This window comes from Labeo rohita, unplaced genomic scaffold (assembly GCF_022985175.1).
Source record: "Labeo rohita strain BAU-BD-2019 unplaced genomic scaffold, IGBB_LRoh.1.0 scaffold_65, whole genome shotgun sequence".
Taxonomy (NCBI): Eukaryota; Metazoa; Chordata; class Actinopteri; order Cypriniformes; family Cyprinidae; genus Labeo; species Labeo rohita.
The window spans coordinates 22,759-42,082 of NW_026129579.1; the positions used below are offsets into that span (position 1 = coordinate 22,759).

The window sequence follows — 19,324 nt, forward strand, 5'->3', positions numbered from 1 at the left end:
TTCTGAAACTTGGGACCCTTTTATTTGTTTTTTTTCCCAATTATGAGAACTCTTCTTCTGTAGTCTGTCATGCTAATCAGTAGGATATCATTATGATTTGTACATTAGTGATTATTTTTATTTATTTTTTATTTTGTTTCTAAACTCTGAAAAGTTTTTGTATATGCATTATAATAATGTATTGAGGGCCCTTTTTTTTTTTTTTTTTTTTTTTTTTTTTGTTTGTTTGTTTGATTAACTCTGGGTTGGGGGTAGTGTGGGGAAAAATGTTATGTTTCTATTCTTCTGTATCTTTATCCTTTTATTATTACAAAAGTTCAATAAAGAGATTAAGCAAAAAAAAAAAAAAAAATATTCCTGATCCCAAACTTCTGAACAGCAGTGTAAATATTGTTCATCAAATTTTTTAGGAATATATTTGATATCCAGAACTCAGAAATTAAGAATTTGTAACTTTCAACCATTGAAACTTTTGTTTTGTGGAATTAGGCAGTTCCCCAACTGGCAGTAGAAGGTAAGAACCGATTTCACATCCATCCTCAGAACCCCCATCCACAATGATCTTAATGCTGCCACTTCTTTCTCACCATCCTTGTTCAAAGGTCGACACTCAAGCATCTTCACATCAACCCATCAAAATAAAAGTTCGGTCTAATGTGAAGCAATTCTGACAGAAATATATCACTACCCAGATAGCACACATACATCTGTGTACATCTGAAGTGAAAGGTCTCCTGTCTTCTGCTCCTCCAGGGATCTTGTCTGTGCTGTTTGAGTCCAGGATCAGCTGTCTTGGCCCGGTGGTTCCTGCGGAGATGGAGCGTTTCATCCAGTTCACCAACACCATGTTTCTCTTGATGCTCTTCAGTATGGCTATGCTTCCACTGGCTAGATGTAATATCCCCATTGTGCCAATGCCTGGAGAACTGTTAAGACAGCTGCAAAAAACCTGACGGATGATTTTGTTTGTTTGTTTGACCTTTAAATAAAAAAAAAAGTAACTCAATTAAATTTACAGTCACATAAACCCTGACTAATGCATAACTCTTTCAGTGACATTCTATTCAGAATGCACTTTGAGAAACTGCTGGCATACCAAAACATTTTATTTGAAGAAAGCAAAGTTCAGAATCAAAACCGTATTAAAGATGGCATATTTAAAAGCATGATGGAAAAGGAAGGCAGAAATCGATCTGTTCATGCATTCCGACAGTGATTGTTACGCCCCACAGCTCAAAAAGGACATAACAAAAATGGGGACACACGAGAAAGTGCAAATAATACGCAACATTTATTAACATACTAGAACTATACAGAAGCAAAACAAAGTAGCATGAGACAGTCAAGAATCAGTAGTGTAGAGTTAAGTGAATGCATGAACATGTAATGGGCTGCAGGAGTGTTGGACACGTAAAATAAAACAAAGATAAACGGAAACCAAACTACATCAAATCCCACGTACAGCTCCCGCTGGCCAGTTGTTATGCTGCCTTTTAAAAGGACCGACAGGAACCTGACAACAGGTGTCCTTGACAAAACCATCCAAGGGCAATCAGTAAGGAGGCGGAGCCTCTACACTACTGATTCTTGACTGTCTCGCTACATTGTTTTGTTTCTGTATAGGTCTATTATGTTAATAAATTTTGTGTTATTTGCACTCTCTCCCATTTTTGTTACGTCCTTTTCGAGCTGTGGGGCGTAACAAATGGGGTCCTCTTCATAGTAAAATTAGTTTCTTAATGTGAGAATGATTGAAATATTTGAGATATTTGTTTGTTTTGTTTTGGATTTCATTCATTCATTTGAACAGTTTGAAATCTTGATTTGCTCACAACATTTTGAGGGTAGCCCTATTTGAATAGTTTGACGTCACGTTGCAATTTAGTCGTCGTGTTTGGGAACACCTGAAAGTGATTGATGCTGTTTGGTCACCGTTCAGAGTCACAGATGGGTAAGTTGCTCATGCAAATTTGTTTGTTTTACTCTGGGGTTTTCCCAGTTAGGCTTAGTGACTTGTTTCTTTTGAGACATGTTGTTTTTGTTTTTTTGGTAGTGCTGTGGTGAAAGCATTAGCCAACCATAGTTGGCCAACGATGCATTTGGGAAACGCACCCCAGGCTGTCAATAAGCAGTTTTGAAAGTATTAATTTGGCAACTGACAGTTTGACAACAGATGAATCAGACATTGACATTGATGTGGAGTATTTGTCTTTGACTCAGAAAAAGACATTCTAAATGATCATGCTGAATTGGATTTTACTGATTAGAAGAGCACTTAAGACAATGTTCAACAAAAAACAAGACCACACAAAGATCTTTATATATTAAATAAGCAAGGACACCTGCTACCAAAGGATGCAAGAACACTCCTTGCTCCACCATGAGACATGATCTTAGCCGAAATATATTGATCACTACATTTATTATGGGTTAGAGGAGGACATTTGCTGTTTACCAAGTCAGTCAGTGTCTTTCAGACATGAACATGATTCAATAAACCTCAGCACCAATATGGATGGTGTTCCACTTTTCAAAAGTCCAGTTCTGGCCAATACTGGCAAAATCTCACAACTTTGAGCCATTTGTGGGAGCTCTTTTTTGAGGGAACAAGAAAACATCATTAAAAAGTCTTCAAGATATTCCTCAAGGGAGTATAAAAACCTCACAGTGTCACACTGCAGCGTGGTACAAAGATGAAGAGTGCACGGCAAAGTACATAATCCAAAAAAAGAATTACTAAATCCACAGGAATAAGAGAGAGCCCACTAACACACAGGTAACATCCAACAAAAACCAGCAGAGATAAAACACAAATGGGAATTACTTATACTAAAGCAAGATAGGGACTAATAAGATAATGAACTGAACACAGGTGAACAGACTAACGCAATCAAGGAGAAACAGAAACTAGGTCACAGGTGCAACAAGAAAACAAGACAAGGTCCATAGCATGACAGAGTGTGACACACAATGTGATTATTCATAAAGAGAAGACCTGCACTGTTAATATTGAAGCACTGATTTGTGATGCACCAGCAAGAGCTTATCTGAAGCACATTAAGAATCATAATTCTTATTACAGTTGTTAGAGGTGCATCACCAACGGTCCTTAAATCACAAGAAGAGTGGTATTTAATAAATAGAGATGCAGTGTGAGTTCAAGAGCCATCTAGGTGGTGCCAGCCCCTTCATTGATGCAGGAATTTCTTGTGTTAGCTCATTTGTGTTAGACTATGTGCACATGGTCATCTTGGGAGTAGCTTGATGGATGCTAATATTCTTGACTCAGGGCCCACCACTTTCCCAAAAGACAAGAAAAATTAATAATCACAAAAGCTGATCGGACTGAGAGGAACGATGCTTATTGCATTTGCTTGGCAGAAGAGCTGGACAGGTGGAAGGTCACAGAATTTTTGTTGCATACAGGATCTGTTGTACTAAAGAATGTATTATGTCCTGAAAGACAACACCATTTCCTATTTTTGACAGTAGCCATGTCAATTACGTTGGAGTCACAACTCTGAGAAAGGGACGAGAATAACCACATCTGTGGCAGCTTTCATAGTGAAGGATCTACAGCCTTATTCTGTTGTGGAAAATCCCAGGTTGTCACGTGTTAAAGACATTGGAGCCGCGATATAAGCCATCTCCGAGGTCAGAAAAGGAGAGTCAGATCTGTGCACTCTCACTGAAACTTCTCACGTTCATTAAAAGACAACGACTTAAGGTATGGTATTTCCCTGATTAGAGTTTAAAGATATCCCCCTGAAATAAAGTTGTGCTGTACTTTGTGGCTGTAAGGGATGAACTGAGAGAGAGGGATGCCTTCCATTCAGAAATAATCACCCATTCTAATTCACGCTAGCAGACATTGTCATGTCACAACTTTGCAAAAAAACAAAAAACAAATAGAAACCCGGCTTCAGAGTGCAATAGCATGCATTGCATGATGAAGCATATTAAAATGCAGTAATGCCTCTATAATTTAAAAAAAAATTCAAGATGAAAAATATTCCTGTTTTTTTATATGATGTAATATCACACAGTAATTAACACGTGTGAAAAGTTAAATTTATTTTATATAGCAGTTCAACAGACATGAAGTTAAATGAGTGAGTTGCATTTTTGACATTGTCAAAAAGATGATAGGTGGCAAGGCAACAGAAAGCTGTTCTCTCCTGAGGCTTCTTCCTATTATAGTAGGTGAAAAGGGACAGACACAGATGATCCAATATGGCAGCTGATGGTCCAGTTGAAAGAACTGGAGGATTTAAAATGTGCCCCTACAATAGCTCCCTCTTCAGTTGCTGTGCTCAGTGTTCTCATTGTGGAGTATTTAGAGACAAGAAAGGAGATGTTTCCTAATCATAAACTCAAGCTGAAGCACCATTACATTGTCCAATATGCTGCTTTGATACTCAAGTTTGCCCCATTAATAAGATTATGGACAATAAGATTGAGTAAGCATTTCTATTTTAAAAGATGTGTAAGAAGAACACAGAACTTCAAAAATGTCTGCCAGACAAATAACCAAGCAGGTATGCAAGCAGTTCGAGAGTGCATAGAGATACCCAGATGCAAAAAGACCAGATGAGTGTATTCTCAAATTATTAGAAATCAATCTGATGAAAAACTATTTTGAACTTGACTTGAAATTCCATCTACAAACCAGAGGAACAGCAATAGGTAAAAAAATTCACACCCTCTTACACAAACATCTTTATGGCTGCTTGGGAAGAATCAATTTCAGAGTTCTTGGGGCAGTGTTTGAAAGATAGTGATAAAATGTTAAGTTCCCTTAATGCTCACATAAACTATAAAAGCATTCACTTGAGTATAAAAATGTGTTTTTTTTTTAAATGTTAAAGGTACATCCAGATAAGTTTCCATAATGTATTCAGAATGTTAGGATGGAATGATTGTGTAACATTCACATCACCAGAAGGAAAAGCTCTTGATGTAGGCAACGTGGACTGAATAGTTCAAAAACTATCAGAAATAACATTGTCAAAACATGTATAAAATATCAAACTGAATGTTTGTATAATGCCACGGTGTGTGGTAGTAGCAAAGCACAAGATGTAGGAGTGATCCAAATAACAGTCTTTCATTCTAACTAAATGCAAAGACTTGTAGAATAACCAGGAAAATGAAACCACAAACACATAAACTCAAATCAATACAGGACAACAGAACTCAGGAGAACACAGGGCTTAAATAATAGAAGACCAACAAGATAATTAACAAGACACAGGCACTTTATATTAAGTGTCCCTAATACCTGTGAACTTACATGGTAACTAGATGTGTACATAGTATGTAACCACAGTGTATGTACACATTGGTACATAGTATCTACAGATCTAATACCAGTGTAACTACACACATGTAACAACCCACTGAATAGTATGTGTAAGTACAAATGTGTAACAGGACATTGGTAACAACATTTGTTTTCCACTACGGTAAGTACACATGTGTAACAAGAATTATGTAACTACATTTTCTAAGAACAATATGTACTCACACAAGTTTCTCCACTTCCAGTCTTCAATACTGCAGTTTGGAATACACTGAAACTTTATGGAAATCATGTTGATTCCTATGTGCATACCATGTATTTCTGAACACTGAATTAAAATTAGACTTGCAGTACTAACGTTGAATTAGAAAGTTTCACCTAGTGATACCAGTATACTTACATGGTAACTTCTGAGGAACTGCAAAGTGTAAAATGGTCACAAAATACTATGTAATATGTAAAACTTAAACCTCTGTGCAACTCTTTAATAACAGAGTACTTACATGGTAACTCCTCAGGCACTGTCCACTTAATATAAAGTGTAAAATGATCACAACGTACTGTGTAATATGTAAAACCTAAACCTCTGTGCAACACTTTAATAACAGAGTACTTACATGGTAACTCCTCATGAACTGACCACTTAATATAAAGTGTAAAATTCTGGACACCAACCATAATTTATATGTAAATCCTAACTCACTGGGTGCTGCTGTGTTGTTACAAATTATCTCCACTGAATTTAAAGCGTAATCCTTCAATCACTGTGTAACACCAGATAATTTACATGGTAAATCCACAGGAATTGTTCACACTTTACACACTTTGTTCACACTTGGTAACACTTTACCAAGAACTGTGTAATATTTAAAGCTCAAACCATAGGATACTACTGTGTAAAACCAGTGTAGTTACATGGTAACTGCACAGGAACTGTTAATTGAATATGAAGTATAAAGCATTTTTCAACACTGAGTAAAATCAACATAACAGCATGGTAACTCCACAGGAACAGATCATGTTAAATTTATAGCACTCTATTCAAGAGTTAATTTTATTCTAGTGTAGTTATTCATAGAAATACAATATGTATTGTATAATATGTATTATTGCACTTTATTTATTGCATTATAATGTTAACCCTAACCTCATTTAATTTAATGTAGCAGGCATTGCAATTGAACAATTACACTGTTCTTAAACAGGAACAGAACACTGTAATGTACAGGAAATAAAGAGTAAATCGGTGCTGTGCAGTAATGCACCAGGATCAATCATATAGTTCATAGTTTGATAACAGAGATTATCTAGAGCCCAAAAAAAAAATTAATAAGTCATGCATTGGGGGATGATACATCTTCAGTGAAATCTAAACCTGTATGCTTTTCTAATATCATGGATCAACTGTGCCAAGGAGCCTTTCCTATTTCTTCTTCCCAGCCAGTAGTGCCACTGGATGAATTTCAAATGTTCTCTTAATAGTTTTGTAGTCTTGTTACCCCTGAATCTTGACACCTGTGCCTTGATGGCTAGCCATGCCCGTTCAATATGTTGTGTGTGACAGCCAGTTTGGGGATCAACAAAATTTTTGCTATGGTTTACAGTTAGGTGTCTGTATCCTAGTGGTTGTAGCGCATTCAGATATGCCCTCCAATTGTCGCTGTAAACAGTTGACCCCCTTCTGATGTGTCTTGTGATAATGGGCATCAGTGTGGTCCTGGAACGGTCCTTTACCATCTTTAAGACTGGTAGGCGGCGAGATCCTTTAAACTCCATTATCCCAAACACCCAGCCTTTTCTTCTCTGCCAAGTAGTACAACAGCGGCCACGATTAAACTGAAAATGCATAAACACAAGAAACATGACGAATGGTAAGAGAAGTAAAGCCTGGTATGTGTCAGAGAAAACTTGGATTCTGATCTCCCTATTACCATTTGGGGGCCATTCCTCAGCACACATGTGTGAGCATCATCATTTAATCATGTCTTTTGATTTCATGTGGTATTTTGATGTGATATTAACCCTGGAAGGGTAACTGAATGCAGCTTTAACCAACTCTAGTATTTCAACATTGCAAAAACAAATACCTTTCTTTTTGTATTTGTCACATCATATGTACCTTTCTTTTGTGAGCGAACTTAGACTCATCTATAGCCACAAACTTCTGTCTTGACTTCCCACCAACTCTAAGACCCGTTCTTCTTTTCAGATTCCTCAATGCCTTAATGCAAACCTATAAAATGTAAGTGGCCATAGAGGAATTAGTACAAACAAAATTATTACAGTTCAACTGGCTGAGCAATGTAGTCCTGAAGAGTCTTGTGCAAAGGTTACTCTTATATACAAATGCTTGTAGGAAAAATTAAGTTACCTTTCTGAGCAGTTTGTTCATTCTGGACAATGTTGTTGAAGTTTTGGCAACACAGTCTTCCATCAAATCAATTTGTCTTAAATGTAGACCCTGGGAAAATCTTACAAGAAAATAGTTTTGGTTAATTAAAAACAATAACAATAAAAGTTTTGTAATTAATGAGGCACTGATAATGATTTTTCATGCTAAAAAGTTTTTATAAGAAAACTGTTCGTTACCGATACTGGTTACTGATCTTTATTTTTTTATTTTTTTGGCAAATTTATGTATTGCTTATTTGCTCTCTAACAAGAATACTGGCCTTAAACAAAAACATCTGTAGCCATTTGAAATTTGAGGCAACCACTGCATTTTAATCACAACCCAAATAAAGATATTAAGCTAAGCTATGTTTGAGTTACATTTTAATAAATTTTTAAGTTTAATTAAACTGTGTAATTACAAAATTTTAAGGAAAACAGAACATCTTTATCATTGTGAAATTATGCTACATTAAACATCTGACGGGCTGAATGAGATCATTCGCTCTCTGACAGTAGGTGGGGCTTATGGAACAACAGAAGTAAAGTGTTTCAAATTCAGCAAGCTTGCTCTGCCTGCTACAGTATTTTCTTTGCATCTGCAGTGTCTCTGGCCTCTGTTAACATTCTTTTCAGACACAATGTATTATTTTTAGGGGCTGTCAGTTTAATGTGTTTAACTTAATTAGTTATTAAAAAATAACAAGATTAAAATATTTTAACGCCGTTAGCGCACTGGCCCCTCCCCCAGACCTGTACATCATCTTATATTTCATATAGACTGTTGACAAATATGATGCAGGGCAACAACTCTACAAATGCAGTTATGCCCTAAAATTCAAGATGTTGCAAAAAATGCCCCTATTTGTGTTTTGTCTCATATTTATATAATACATTTCACACAATATCACAAGGGCAGCAAGAGCAATACATGACACCAGGGCTGACTTTGTTCCGATCTATCACAAGCTTAGATATCATTTTATACAACAGTTCAGTAAATAAGAAGCTAATATTGTGTTATATTTTAAACACAATAATACGTGTTTTTGCTTAATTTTCCAGAGAACATATTACATTTGAAGCCATAGCAGAATGATTGTGAGTCTCTGAGCAACACATCTGTGTTTAGTTTCTGAATGAATCCGTGTTTTGAACAAACTCCTGAACCAATGATTCAAAAGCCCATTCATAAAGAGAGTCATTTACTTAATTCCTGAATTAATCAGCCTTTTAAACGAATCGAAGACATTTACAGCCACCTGCTGGCAGATTTAGTTTCTTATTTAGAGTATCATTTAATTATAAAATAAATAAATAATAATAATAATAAAAAAAATTATAAAATATAATAAAAATAAGAACAAAAATAAAAACATTAAACAGATAGTTCACCAAAAATGTTTAATCCTGTCATCATTTACTCACTCTCACGCCGTTACTCTCACCCTAAATGTTTATGTGCAATAAATTTTATTTTGAATCAAATCAAATATATTTTAATAAACAAATTATTTCTTGTTGAGGCTACTTTTTGTAATGTCTGTTTGATGCTTTACACAACGACTTTAAATTGTCTTTTGTGCGTAATTTCTAATGAGGTGTGATTAATTTGCGATCAATTAGATTAATTAATCGAAATATCATGGAATTAATTACATTAAAAATGTTAACCGACTAACAGCCCTAATTATTATTATTATTTTATCACTATTCCCGAAGCTTCTGAATTTGCAAAAATGAGTACAAAGACTGGAGAAATGTAACGTATTTTTGTACTTATTTTTCTGTTATTTACTGGGACAGTGATAAATATCTAGCAGTAGATCACGAAGAACGGGTTGGAGACCACTGATGTAACCACTAACCAGTTAAGTTATTGTTACATTATGTACATACATACATGTAGCTATTATAGGTGCATGTTAGCTACTATACGTTACCTGTATATGAATTCCATCCACTTTACCAGGGGGATCCTTGAGTTATAAAACAGTGACCCATAGCGAATGGATAGTGTAATCCTGCGATGCGTGTTTCTTCGACATGTCCTGAGATAACAGTGCAAAATATTAGTCTCAGAAGTAAGCTGCCTAAAATTACGTTAACGTTAGCTATCCAAACAGAGGGTTAAATTGGTGCCTAACGTTACTTACCATATGTAACCATCACGTCCATTGTGGGCTTTAATTCTCATCTTTTTTCCACAGTGGCGACAACTTGGTGCTTTGCAAAGTAAGCCTTTCTTCTGTAGCCATTTGATCATTAATTTCCTATGTCTTCCACCGCTGCAAAGACGTATCAATTTATTTAATTGCCTTGAGTACATAGCCATAGCAGTCTAGATACTGCTAATGTAAAACAACAGGATGATGTTTGCGGTCCTATTTGAAATTTTTGGCGCCTTGTTGTTAACTGGCTGCCTACAACGAAACGTGATAGTTGTCCCTTGACGTTACGTAAGCTTTGATTGGCCTGCTACATAAACCGCCAACTTTATTCCTATCAGGACTCGGGAGATTTTTTTGACAGGAAACAGTTAGCTTATTTGCCTCTTCGTCGTTTTGCAAATTGCAATCCTCTTATCTACATTTTATCCATACTTCAAAGCGAATTTTTCTACAATATGCCTCGAAAGAAAGGGGTTTCTTTGAAGAGGACCTGCCCCCAACGCAGCGAACCTGACGCCATGGACCTCTTGAACGAAGGTAATTAACTTAGCTACAGTAGTTAACATGTCAGATATTATGACCTAATGTTAGCTAGTTACTACCATGACCCTGTCAGCTAGATAGTATCTACTATGCAATATTATATAGGTCCACCTTTGCTGTAATATTGTCAGGTGCTGCAAAAGTAATTGTAAAATGCTTTTACGAAAAAAAAAAGTCTTTTACGAAAAGTGATTTTACTACAAATAAAACAACAACAACAACAAAAACAAAATAAAACATAATTACTATAGTTAAACCATGGTAACCACAAATTAACCATGGTTTTGCTACACTAACTGTAGTATAACCATGGTAGTACAATATGTACATGATTATACATGGTTACCACACTTTTACTAAAATAAAACCGTGGCTAATTTCTTGTAAGGGGTTAAAAAAGCTTAACATGGCTTAATGCCATAAAACAGCGATCACTGATCAGCAAATTTGACCACAGATCAATTTAGTTTGATTTTTTAAGATGGGTGAAAGCTCATAGCAATATGGTGATCTTTGATCATACTTTTGGTGTTGAACATTAAGCTTTTTCATTATAATGGGCCTCAGTGGAGGAAAAACACTTAAGCAATGTCCATACTTTGGTTGGTTTGTTTGTTTATTTATTTATTTATTTGGGGTAAACACTGGGTAAAATGTTTATGAAAGAAGGTCTGAGAGATATTTGATGATAACTGATCATAGTTTTGAAACAATGAGCCAGGCAATGGTGCAGTAGTTTGGCTTCATATGTCACACAGGAACATTAACCATTTCCTTTTATCTTACAGAACAAGCTGATGCGGCCCAGCAAATAGATCAAGGATCCCATGGTAAAGACGATGACAATGACCTTTCTGTTGTTGCAGTGGCAAATCCAGAAACAGGTGAGTTTGGATTTACATACTGTATTGGGAAATTAAACAGGTTGTATGCATTTTGAATTTCAGATCATGGTAACTTAACCCAGATGTAGTCTCCTCTGGGTTACTGAGATTGACATGAGAAGCTAACTTGTTTCAAATCAGGTGAAACCTTATCCCATCTGTACCATTTTTCTGTGTTCGCTGTATGCCTGGATGATATACCAAAAATTCACCAGTACATGAATTGGGAAGCTTTTATTGACATAATAATAGTAATAATAGTCAGGATGTTAGGGAACAGCATTCTTTTTTTGCAAGAACATTTTTCATCTGCAACCCTTTAACCAAAACTACAACAGCCAATCACACTCTTGTTCCATTGAGCATATACAGGAATATAAATACTTGGTCTAGCACTGATGCCAACCATAGGCCATTTTACACAATGGGAATCCACTGTATTGTGGGAAATCAAGTTTAAAACAAAAGAAACTTTTGTACTTTTTGACCATATGAAAAGCTGTGACACAGCTGTTACTTGTTCATAAAAAAAAAAAAAACTGGTGATGATTTTACATTGTTTTTAAAGGACGAGATGATGAGTCTTCCTCCTTGGCAGAAAAAAATAAGGTGATGGTCATGGCCCAGGAAATAAAGGCACTTGAAGAAGAACGAGATTTTCTTCGTCAAACTGTCCTAAAACTCTCAAGTAAGAAACATGTATCTGGTTTGCTCTTTAAACTTATTTTATTAAAGTATTTAGCAGTTACTAAAATCCTGAACTCCTGAGCATTACATGATAAATTACTTCTCTAAGCATTTTTGCCTTTTTGTGTAACTAAATGTGTTATTGTTTCCTTTAGATCGAGGGCCAAAAAAAGACAAAAAGAAAGTCTTGGACACAAGCACTGAATGCAGCACCAGTGACACTGATGAAGACTCCCTGACTTCCTCCTCCTCTTCAGAATCACCTGATAGCGACATTCCTCGTAAAAAAAGGAGAAGAGGTCATAAAAAGAAGATAAAGAGGGCTAGCAGGTCAAAATCTACCAAGCACAGCTCACGTGGTAAGCACATATCCTGTTTTTGAATCTAATATTTCTGTTTATGTGTACTTATTTAATATAACACATACCTATCTCTTATTGGGCTTCTTGACTAAAATTAATACTGGTATTATCCCTGAAAAAAAAATCAGTCGACTAGGGGTGAAATGGTTCAACTAACTGAAGGTTCGGTTTGTATCACAGTTTTAGAGTCATGGTTTTGATATGGTTCGGTATGTGCTATGTTTAGGAAAAAAACTATACTGTCAAATGAAAATAAAGAAAATAAGAATAAATAATCTAACTACAAGCAACAGCAGAAATAAATACAATAGAGTAAAGATAATAAATAAATAAAATTATCAGTGATATTCAGTTTTTTAGGAAGGTCTAACATTAGATTTTAGGTATATTAAAGGAGTCCCATTATGCTTTTTCTCTTTTTGAATTGTAGTCAGTGTGTGGTGTGTATCTTTGAGCATAAAAAAGATCAACAAAGTTACAAATCCCAAAGTCCACTCCAAAAGGAGAATTTTGTTTTAAAAAAATATATATTTTCATGAACTACAACAAACGGCTTCTTTGGACTACAGCCTTTGTTTTTTTACGCATGCCGTAATGCGCTGCAGACGTGTGCAGTAAGAGATTTATTCATCATACAGTGTAGAAAGCTTCACTTATAACGTGAGTGTTTTTTAAAATGCATAAACTTGCACTAGAATAGGCTAGGCTAATCAGTGATGATGTTAATGTTAGGCTGCTTTTAGCCTTATGCTGCAAGTTGTGTTTTTTTTTTTTTTTTTTTTTTTTTGCATGGTCTGTGCATTTAACTGGAAATTGATCTATATGATACAATCTTGTTTTTTGTTTTGTGTGTGTGTGGTTGTTTTGTTTTTTTGTTGTTTGTTTTAGTTTGTCTCATTAAGAAACTTTGATCTTCCTACAGCAACAACCCCAGATGATGTACTGCAGCGGTACAATAAAGTTTTTCATGCCTTCAAGAAAGAAGGGAGCATCAGAAAGGCTTGCACCAAAGTTGGGGTTGACCGAAATACTCTCGCATTAACAGCTGTTGTGGCTGAAATACAGCTTGTTGATCCAGAGTTTTACCGAAGCATCCCGAAGTTCAGAGCCAAGGAGGAGAAGCTCTTTGACTTTGCAAAGCGGTGCCTGCAGTCACTGACAGCAGACCTCAAGTCTGCCATAGAAAATGCCAAAAAAGAGCGTAAACTACTGCCGATAACATATAAGTTGAGATAGAAAGACACAAAACCTCCATGCTGCTCATTTCATTATGTTTAGATTTTGTTTTAAGGTCAATTTTGTAATTCACGTCAGTTCACGTTGGATGTAATTCACATTGATTTCCCAATTTTGTTTCATGACATACAATTTAGTTTTCTTATTTGATAACGTATAATGTATTTCATTTCCAACACTGTCAGTGTGTTACAAGCATATTTAATTTTACAATAGCAGAGTTTTTATATTTTATTTGTTTATTTTATTTTAGGCATTCTAAAGAACCACATGCTGTTGTAATATTAACCAAGCAGCAGGTATACTTAAGTTTTACTTTAGAATCTGTTACACTGTTGAGTGTAATGTGTTAAAAAACATTGTTTAGCAATTTTTCCTGTATACTTTACTTATTGAGAAGTAATTAAAGTTTAATTAATGCAGTTGTTAAATTTATTGTACGTAGATAGTTCCAGTGGACTTAACATGTAACATTTCACAATGTAAGTGGGAAGTTGCTATGAAATTATCATGTAACGACACTGATGGCACACAACAATGACCCTAACAATTACACTTTATATTTAGTGGTCAGTTCCTGCAGCTTTAACAAGTACATTGTTATTGTAGTGTTGCACATAGGTTTGGGTTTTACATATTACACAGTAAGTTGTGGCCATTTTACACTTTATATTAAGTGGTCAGTTCCTAAAGAGTTAGCATTAAAAGTACAATGTTACTAAAGTGTTGAACAGAGGTTTAGGTTTTACATATTATGCAGTATGTTGTGACCACGTTACACTTTATATTAAGTGGACAGTTCATGAGGAGTTACCATGAAAGTACTCTGTTATTAAAGTGTTGCACAGAGGTTTAGGTTTTACATATTACACAGTACGTTGTGATCATTTTACACTTTATATTAAGTGGACAGTTCATGAGGAGTTACCATGTAAGTACTCTGTTATTAAAGTGTTGCACAGAGGTTTAGGTTTTACATATTACACAGTACGTTGTGATCATTTTACACTTTATATTAAGTGGACAGTTCATGAGGAGTTACCATGTAAGTACTCTGTTATTAAAGTGTTGCACAGAGGTTTAGGTTTTACATATTACACAGTACGTTGTGATCATTTTACACTTTATATTAAGTGGACAGTTCATGAGGAGTTACCATGAAAGTACTCTGTTATTAAAGTGTTGCACAGAGGTTTAGGTTTTACATATTACACAGTACGTTGTGATCATTTTACACTTTATATTAAGTGGACAGTGCCTGAGGAGTTACCATGTAAGTACTCTGTTATTAAAGAGTTGCACAGAGGTTTAAGTTTTACATATTACATAGTATTTTGTGACCATTTTACACTTTGCAGTTCCTCAGAAGTTACCATGTAAGTATACTGGTATCACTAGGTGAAACTTTCTAATTCAACGTTAGTACTGCAAGTCTAATTTTAATTCAGTGTTCAGAAATACATGGTATGCACATAGGAATCAACATGATTTCCATAAAGTTTCAGTGTATTCCAAACTGCAGTATTGAAGACTGGAAGTGGAGAAACTTGTGTGAGTACATATTGTTCTTAGAAAATGTAGTTACATAATTCTTGTTACACATGTGTACTTACCGTAGTGGAAAACAAATGTTGTTACCAATGTCCTGTTACACATTTGTACTTACACATACTATTCAGTGGGTTGTTACATGTGTGTAGTTACACTGGTATTAGATCTGTAGATACTATGTACCAATGTGTACATACACTGTGGTTACATACTATGTACACATCTAGTTACCATGTAAGTTCACAGGTATTAGGGACACTTAATATAAAGTGATAAATAAATGAAAGGATATCAACTTCAGAAGGGGGCAAGGCCAAAATAACAAACATAAAACTCTTTTATAAATCAACTAACTAAGGCCCCGTTTACACGAAGGGAAGACGCAGATATTTCCCTGCGGTTTGGCCTCTGATTTACACGAAAACCACGTTTTTATCACAGAAAACGATTATTTCTAAAAACTCCGGCCAAAGTGGAGATTTCTGATTTCTGAACGCCGGTTATGTGTTGCCATGTCAACTGGGAGAAACGGGGTTTTAGGTTCTCAAACGTCACATTATGCGCCAGAAAATGCTTAACGTCATGTGAGCGCCCTATTTATTTTGGATTTTCATTGGCTTCAATGGCTTTATTCTTTTCCCTATACTGCCGCCCATAGGTTTGGCATAGTTATTATGGCGCACGACGGTGTATTTTTGCGGGTTGATATAAATGACAAGTTTTTTGAAAACAATGTTGTTTGCACAATGTTATTATTGAAAACGGAGGGGAGGAAATATTTGTTTCTCTAAATACCCGGCTATGTGTAAATGTGGCCTAAGCTACATAGAAAACAAAAGAAAATTCAGCAAATTAAACATCCTAAACCAGGGGTGGCGAACGTCGGTCCTGGAGAGCCGCAGCCCTGCGTAGTTTTGCTTCAACCCTAATCAAACACACCTGAACAAGCTAATCAAGGTCTGAAGGGTTAGTAGAAAGCAACAGGCAGGTGGGTTTTTAATTAGGGTTGGAGCTGAACTCTGCAGGGCTGTGGCTCTCCAGTTTGCCACCCCTGTCCTAAACTAACATAACCAGAAAAAAAAAAAAATAGGTAATACAAAACAAAATGGCACCCACCTTCCTCCACCTTCCAACCCAAAACAAAAGACATGAAATAAAGCTTAGTATTTACAATGGACAACTCAAATTAACAATCACTTTTCTCTTAAGCTGGGCTCACACTACAAGATTTTTAGCCCGATTTTCCCCTCCCGAGAATCGGAGCAAAAATCTTGTGGAGCACTTTGATCAGTCCCAATGTCCGGCACGGATTATCTGGTAATGTGAGACGTTCCCAGATCGAATCTTGCACCCCCGATCTGCTCTCACACAAATCAGGGCAGCCTCAATCATATCAAACATGTTTGATATTCAGGATTTTAAATCGGGATGATGACCGCTATGATTATGTCAGTACTTTCACAACAGTCGATGTGCTGCTTCGACTGCTTCTTATGTTTTTGTAGTAACACTGTATAAACTCATACCTCAATCGCATGGAGCACGGAAAGCTCTGGAGTGAAATTGTCTCAGTTTTCAACATAACGTTACCGGGTGACAACATAAAGCTGCTAGCACACTAACTAACATTATAAACATTAGCTCCTGAAATAAGGATCTGTTGCGTAAGATCATGTGAGGTACTCTCTGTCATGATAATCTTAATAATATCTTGCAGTGTGATGCGCCACAATTTTCAAATCTTGTAATGTGTGCATGTTTATGATTTCAGGTAAGATGATCTGCAAAGATTCTTCTTATGTGCGCTGCAACCAGATTTCATAATTGGTTAGGATTGTAAAAATTCTCTGATGTGAGCCCGGCTTTAGAAAAGTCTCAAGTTTAAATACTCTCTCTCCTCTCCCATCACCCAGTCATGGCAGAGCTCTAATTAACCTCAGGTGGGGATATTGGTTCTGCTTTTTTAACATCAATACTTTAGGTGTGTTTAACTTAACGCGGCGTTGCGCAGCTCAATCAAATTCTGACTTGAAGCAGTGCATGCCGGTTAGAAATTTTGTCCGACTTGAGACGGCGCAGACGCCTCGTGACTGTCACGTGTGCCATCAAAGTACCGCAATAGCGATTCGAGAGCAGCCGAGTGACTCAGCAGGCGCAGTTTCTTCAGAGCGGCTGCAGGAGCTCTGATGACCACATGGCTGTTTCACGATTGGCCAGATTCACAGCATGACAACGATCACGTGTGTTTCGGGTTTATTCTAACATCCTCAAGTCCACAAATCTTTGTTTTTATAACAGTAAAAGTGTTTTTACTGTAGTCGCAATGTTATATTGAGTCAGATTTATCATAAAACACTGATAAAAGCATAAATAACCCCACTGTATTAGTATTTAAACAGTATATGTTCATGTTTCTGTTGCTCATGAAAACGCTTTTGAAAAGTCTGTGTATTTGAAAAATATTGCATTTAATTCACTTCTTCTGTGATAAAGCATGCAAACACCGTGAGAGCTTCACTAACGAGAGTAAAAAGTGTCCGTCTTGACGCCTCCGTTTTCAACTCCACCCCCGACTGCTCTTGGCTACTCTCATTGATCGCCATCTGTAGCTGTTGATGAAGTCGAACACACCTTTCACCTCCTGCTTCTGCTCTTCTCTGGCTTTTCTTAGTCACTTCCTTGGCTGACCGAAGATAATATAGTTTTGGGTTCCAGACAAACACTGGTTATTGTTCTGAATGCTCCACAACTTAAATGCTGGAAAGTACTGCAATTTGTGTGCAGACATGGCCAGCATAAGGCACCTCACTACATCATGCACAACTTTCCTTGCCATCTCTGGCCCGGGAAATGTATGGGGATAATGAAATGCACCCTTTTTTGACTATGTCTCACAAACACTGCTAACTTTGCTAACCCTTTGAGGATACCAGGCACACTGGACCTCTGGAGAGGAGAGAGTGGCCATATAAATCCCCCAACCATATAGAGTTGCCCAACAAAAGGTGCACCAGCATGAGTACAGTCAGACAAAGGGAAAATTTGATCAATTCTCATCTTTTGGACATCATTACTGGTCCATTTGGTTATCACGGTACAAAAATTTCATATTCGGTACCAATACTAGTAAAAATCCACGGTTCTCTGTACCAATTTTGGTACCAAAGCAAAACACAAAAACATGCTAATTGAACAACACATTATTTTTAATTAATTAAAATAAAAAATAAAATGTACAAAAACCAATGTCTTTCTGTATATTTATTTAAATTATGTTTCAAGTTTTACACAAGCAATGTAAGTATTTAAGATCTATATAAAAAATACATATTCCTGCTGTCGTTGAAAATGATCTGTAAACTATTTTCCGTTTTATTTTTGTGTGTGTCATGATTTTCCGCTGCCTGCAGCTGTAAAAAGAAAATATAAAATACTTAAGTAAACTTAGTCTGACCAAATGCAACATTAGGTCTTTGACACCAGCAAAAATGTTTCAGTAAATGACAAACCTCAGCCTTTATAATAAATTTTGGTAAGATTACATGTAGTAATATAAGTGTATATCAAATTGATGAAAACTGTATTTTTAAAAAACACTTTACAATAAGATTCCATTTGTTAGATAACATGACCTAAAAATAAACAACAGTTAGCAATTATTCTTCTTAGGGTTAATATCAAAATTTCAAAATGCAAAATCAAGCAAAAATCAAAAGTTCAAACTGTTAAAATTATTTAATGCACAGTGAACAAACATGAATGATCAAGTGCTTGTATTAAATAAAATAACATTAACAAACATTATTTGATGTTGTAAAAAATATATTGTTCCATCACTGTAAGTTAATGTTAGATAATAACATGAAGTCATGTTAATGAATGGTATCTTATTGTAAAGTATTACTATACAGGAAATATAATTTTAATCCAAACTGTGTTCATATTTAATTTTAAAAGAACTATTTAAACCTGCTAGTGTTATACGGTCAATAATAATAAAAAATAAAAACATAAGCTGCTTTTCTGACATACTGATCATTGGGAAGTTGAAATTGCGCTAACACAGGACCCGGGTTGTGGTGAACATTACCCGATAAGAAGAGCAAGATGAAAACTAACCATGATCTCCTCTTTGGGCCCTCAGTTGAATCTTCCCAGCAAATGGGCATCGCATGGGCTGTGAATCTCCCTTTCCCC

General features: G+C 35.9%; 3 protein-coding genes across 4 annotated transcripts in view; 1 reads left to right on the forward strand and 2 right to left on the reverse strand.

Moving 5' to 3' along the window:
• Positions 1-19,324, reverse strand: part of LOC127161432 (gastrula zinc finger protein XlCGF8.2DB) — a 116,136-nt gene that overhangs the window by 1,406 nt on the left and 95,406 nt on the right. The window lies entirely within an intron of this gene.
• On the reverse strand, positions 6,382-10,122 carry LOC127161429 (uncharacterized). Of its 2 annotated transcripts, XM_051104202.1 has the most exons (5): positions 9,850-10,122; positions 9,637-9,744; positions 7,674-7,773; positions 7,422-7,535; positions 6,419-7,138 (listed from the first exon to the last, which is right to left on the reverse strand). In XM_051104202.1, the coding sequence occupies exons 1-5, from the start codon at positions 10,026-10,028 to the stop codon at positions 6,662-6,664; spliced, it is 978 nt and encodes a 325-aa protein (XP_050960159.1). In that variant the 5' UTR covers positions 10,029-10,122; the 3' UTR covers positions 6,419-6,661. The 2 variants fall into 2 exon arrangements, with proteins under 2 accessions (XP_050960160.1, XP_050960159.1); XM_051104203.1 differs by lacking the exon at positions 9,850-10,122 and having other exon boundaries at positions 6,382-7,138; positions 9,637-9,746.
• On the forward strand, positions 10,273-13,680 carry LOC127161430 (coiled-coil domain-containing protein 106-like). The gene is made up of 5 exons (XM_051104204.1): positions 10,273-10,401; positions 11,196-11,291; positions 11,860-11,979; positions 12,134-12,337; positions 13,263-13,680. The coding sequence occupies exons 1-5, from the start codon at positions 10,320-10,322 to the stop codon at positions 13,574-13,576; spliced, it is 816 nt and encodes a 271-aa protein (XP_050960161.1). The 5' UTR covers positions 10,273-10,319; the 3' UTR covers positions 13,577-13,680.

What these genes read in the sequence shown, in the direction of transcription:
- LOC127161430 (XM_051104204.1), top strand. Translation starts at nt 10,320, where the DNA reads ATGCCTCGAAAGAAAGGGGTTTCTTTGAAGAGGACCTGCCCCCAACGC. An exon ending in CATGGACCTCTTGAACGAAG is followed by an intron (nt 10,402 to 11,195) that starts GTAATTAACTTA and finishes TTTATCTTACAG; the next exon opens with AACAAGCTGATGCGGCCCAG. An exon ending in TACCAAGCACAGCTCACGTG is followed by an intron (nt 12,338 to 13,262) that starts GTAAGCACATAT and finishes ATCTTCCTACAG; the next exon opens with CAACAACCCCAGATGATGTA.
- LOC127161429 (XM_051104202.1), bottom strand. Translation starts at nt 10,028, where the DNA reads ATGGCTATGTACTCAAGGCAATTAAATAAATTGATACGTCTTTGCAGC. An exon ending in GGACGTGATGGTTACATATG is followed by an intron (nt 9,745 to 9,849) that starts GTAAGTAACGTT and finishes CTGTTATCTCAG; the next exon opens with GACATGTCGAAGAAACACGC. An exon ending in TGGATGGAATTCATATACAG is followed by an intron (nt 7,774 to 9,636) that starts GTAACGTATAGT and finishes TTTTCTTGTAAG; the next exon opens with ATTTTCCCAGGGTCTACATT.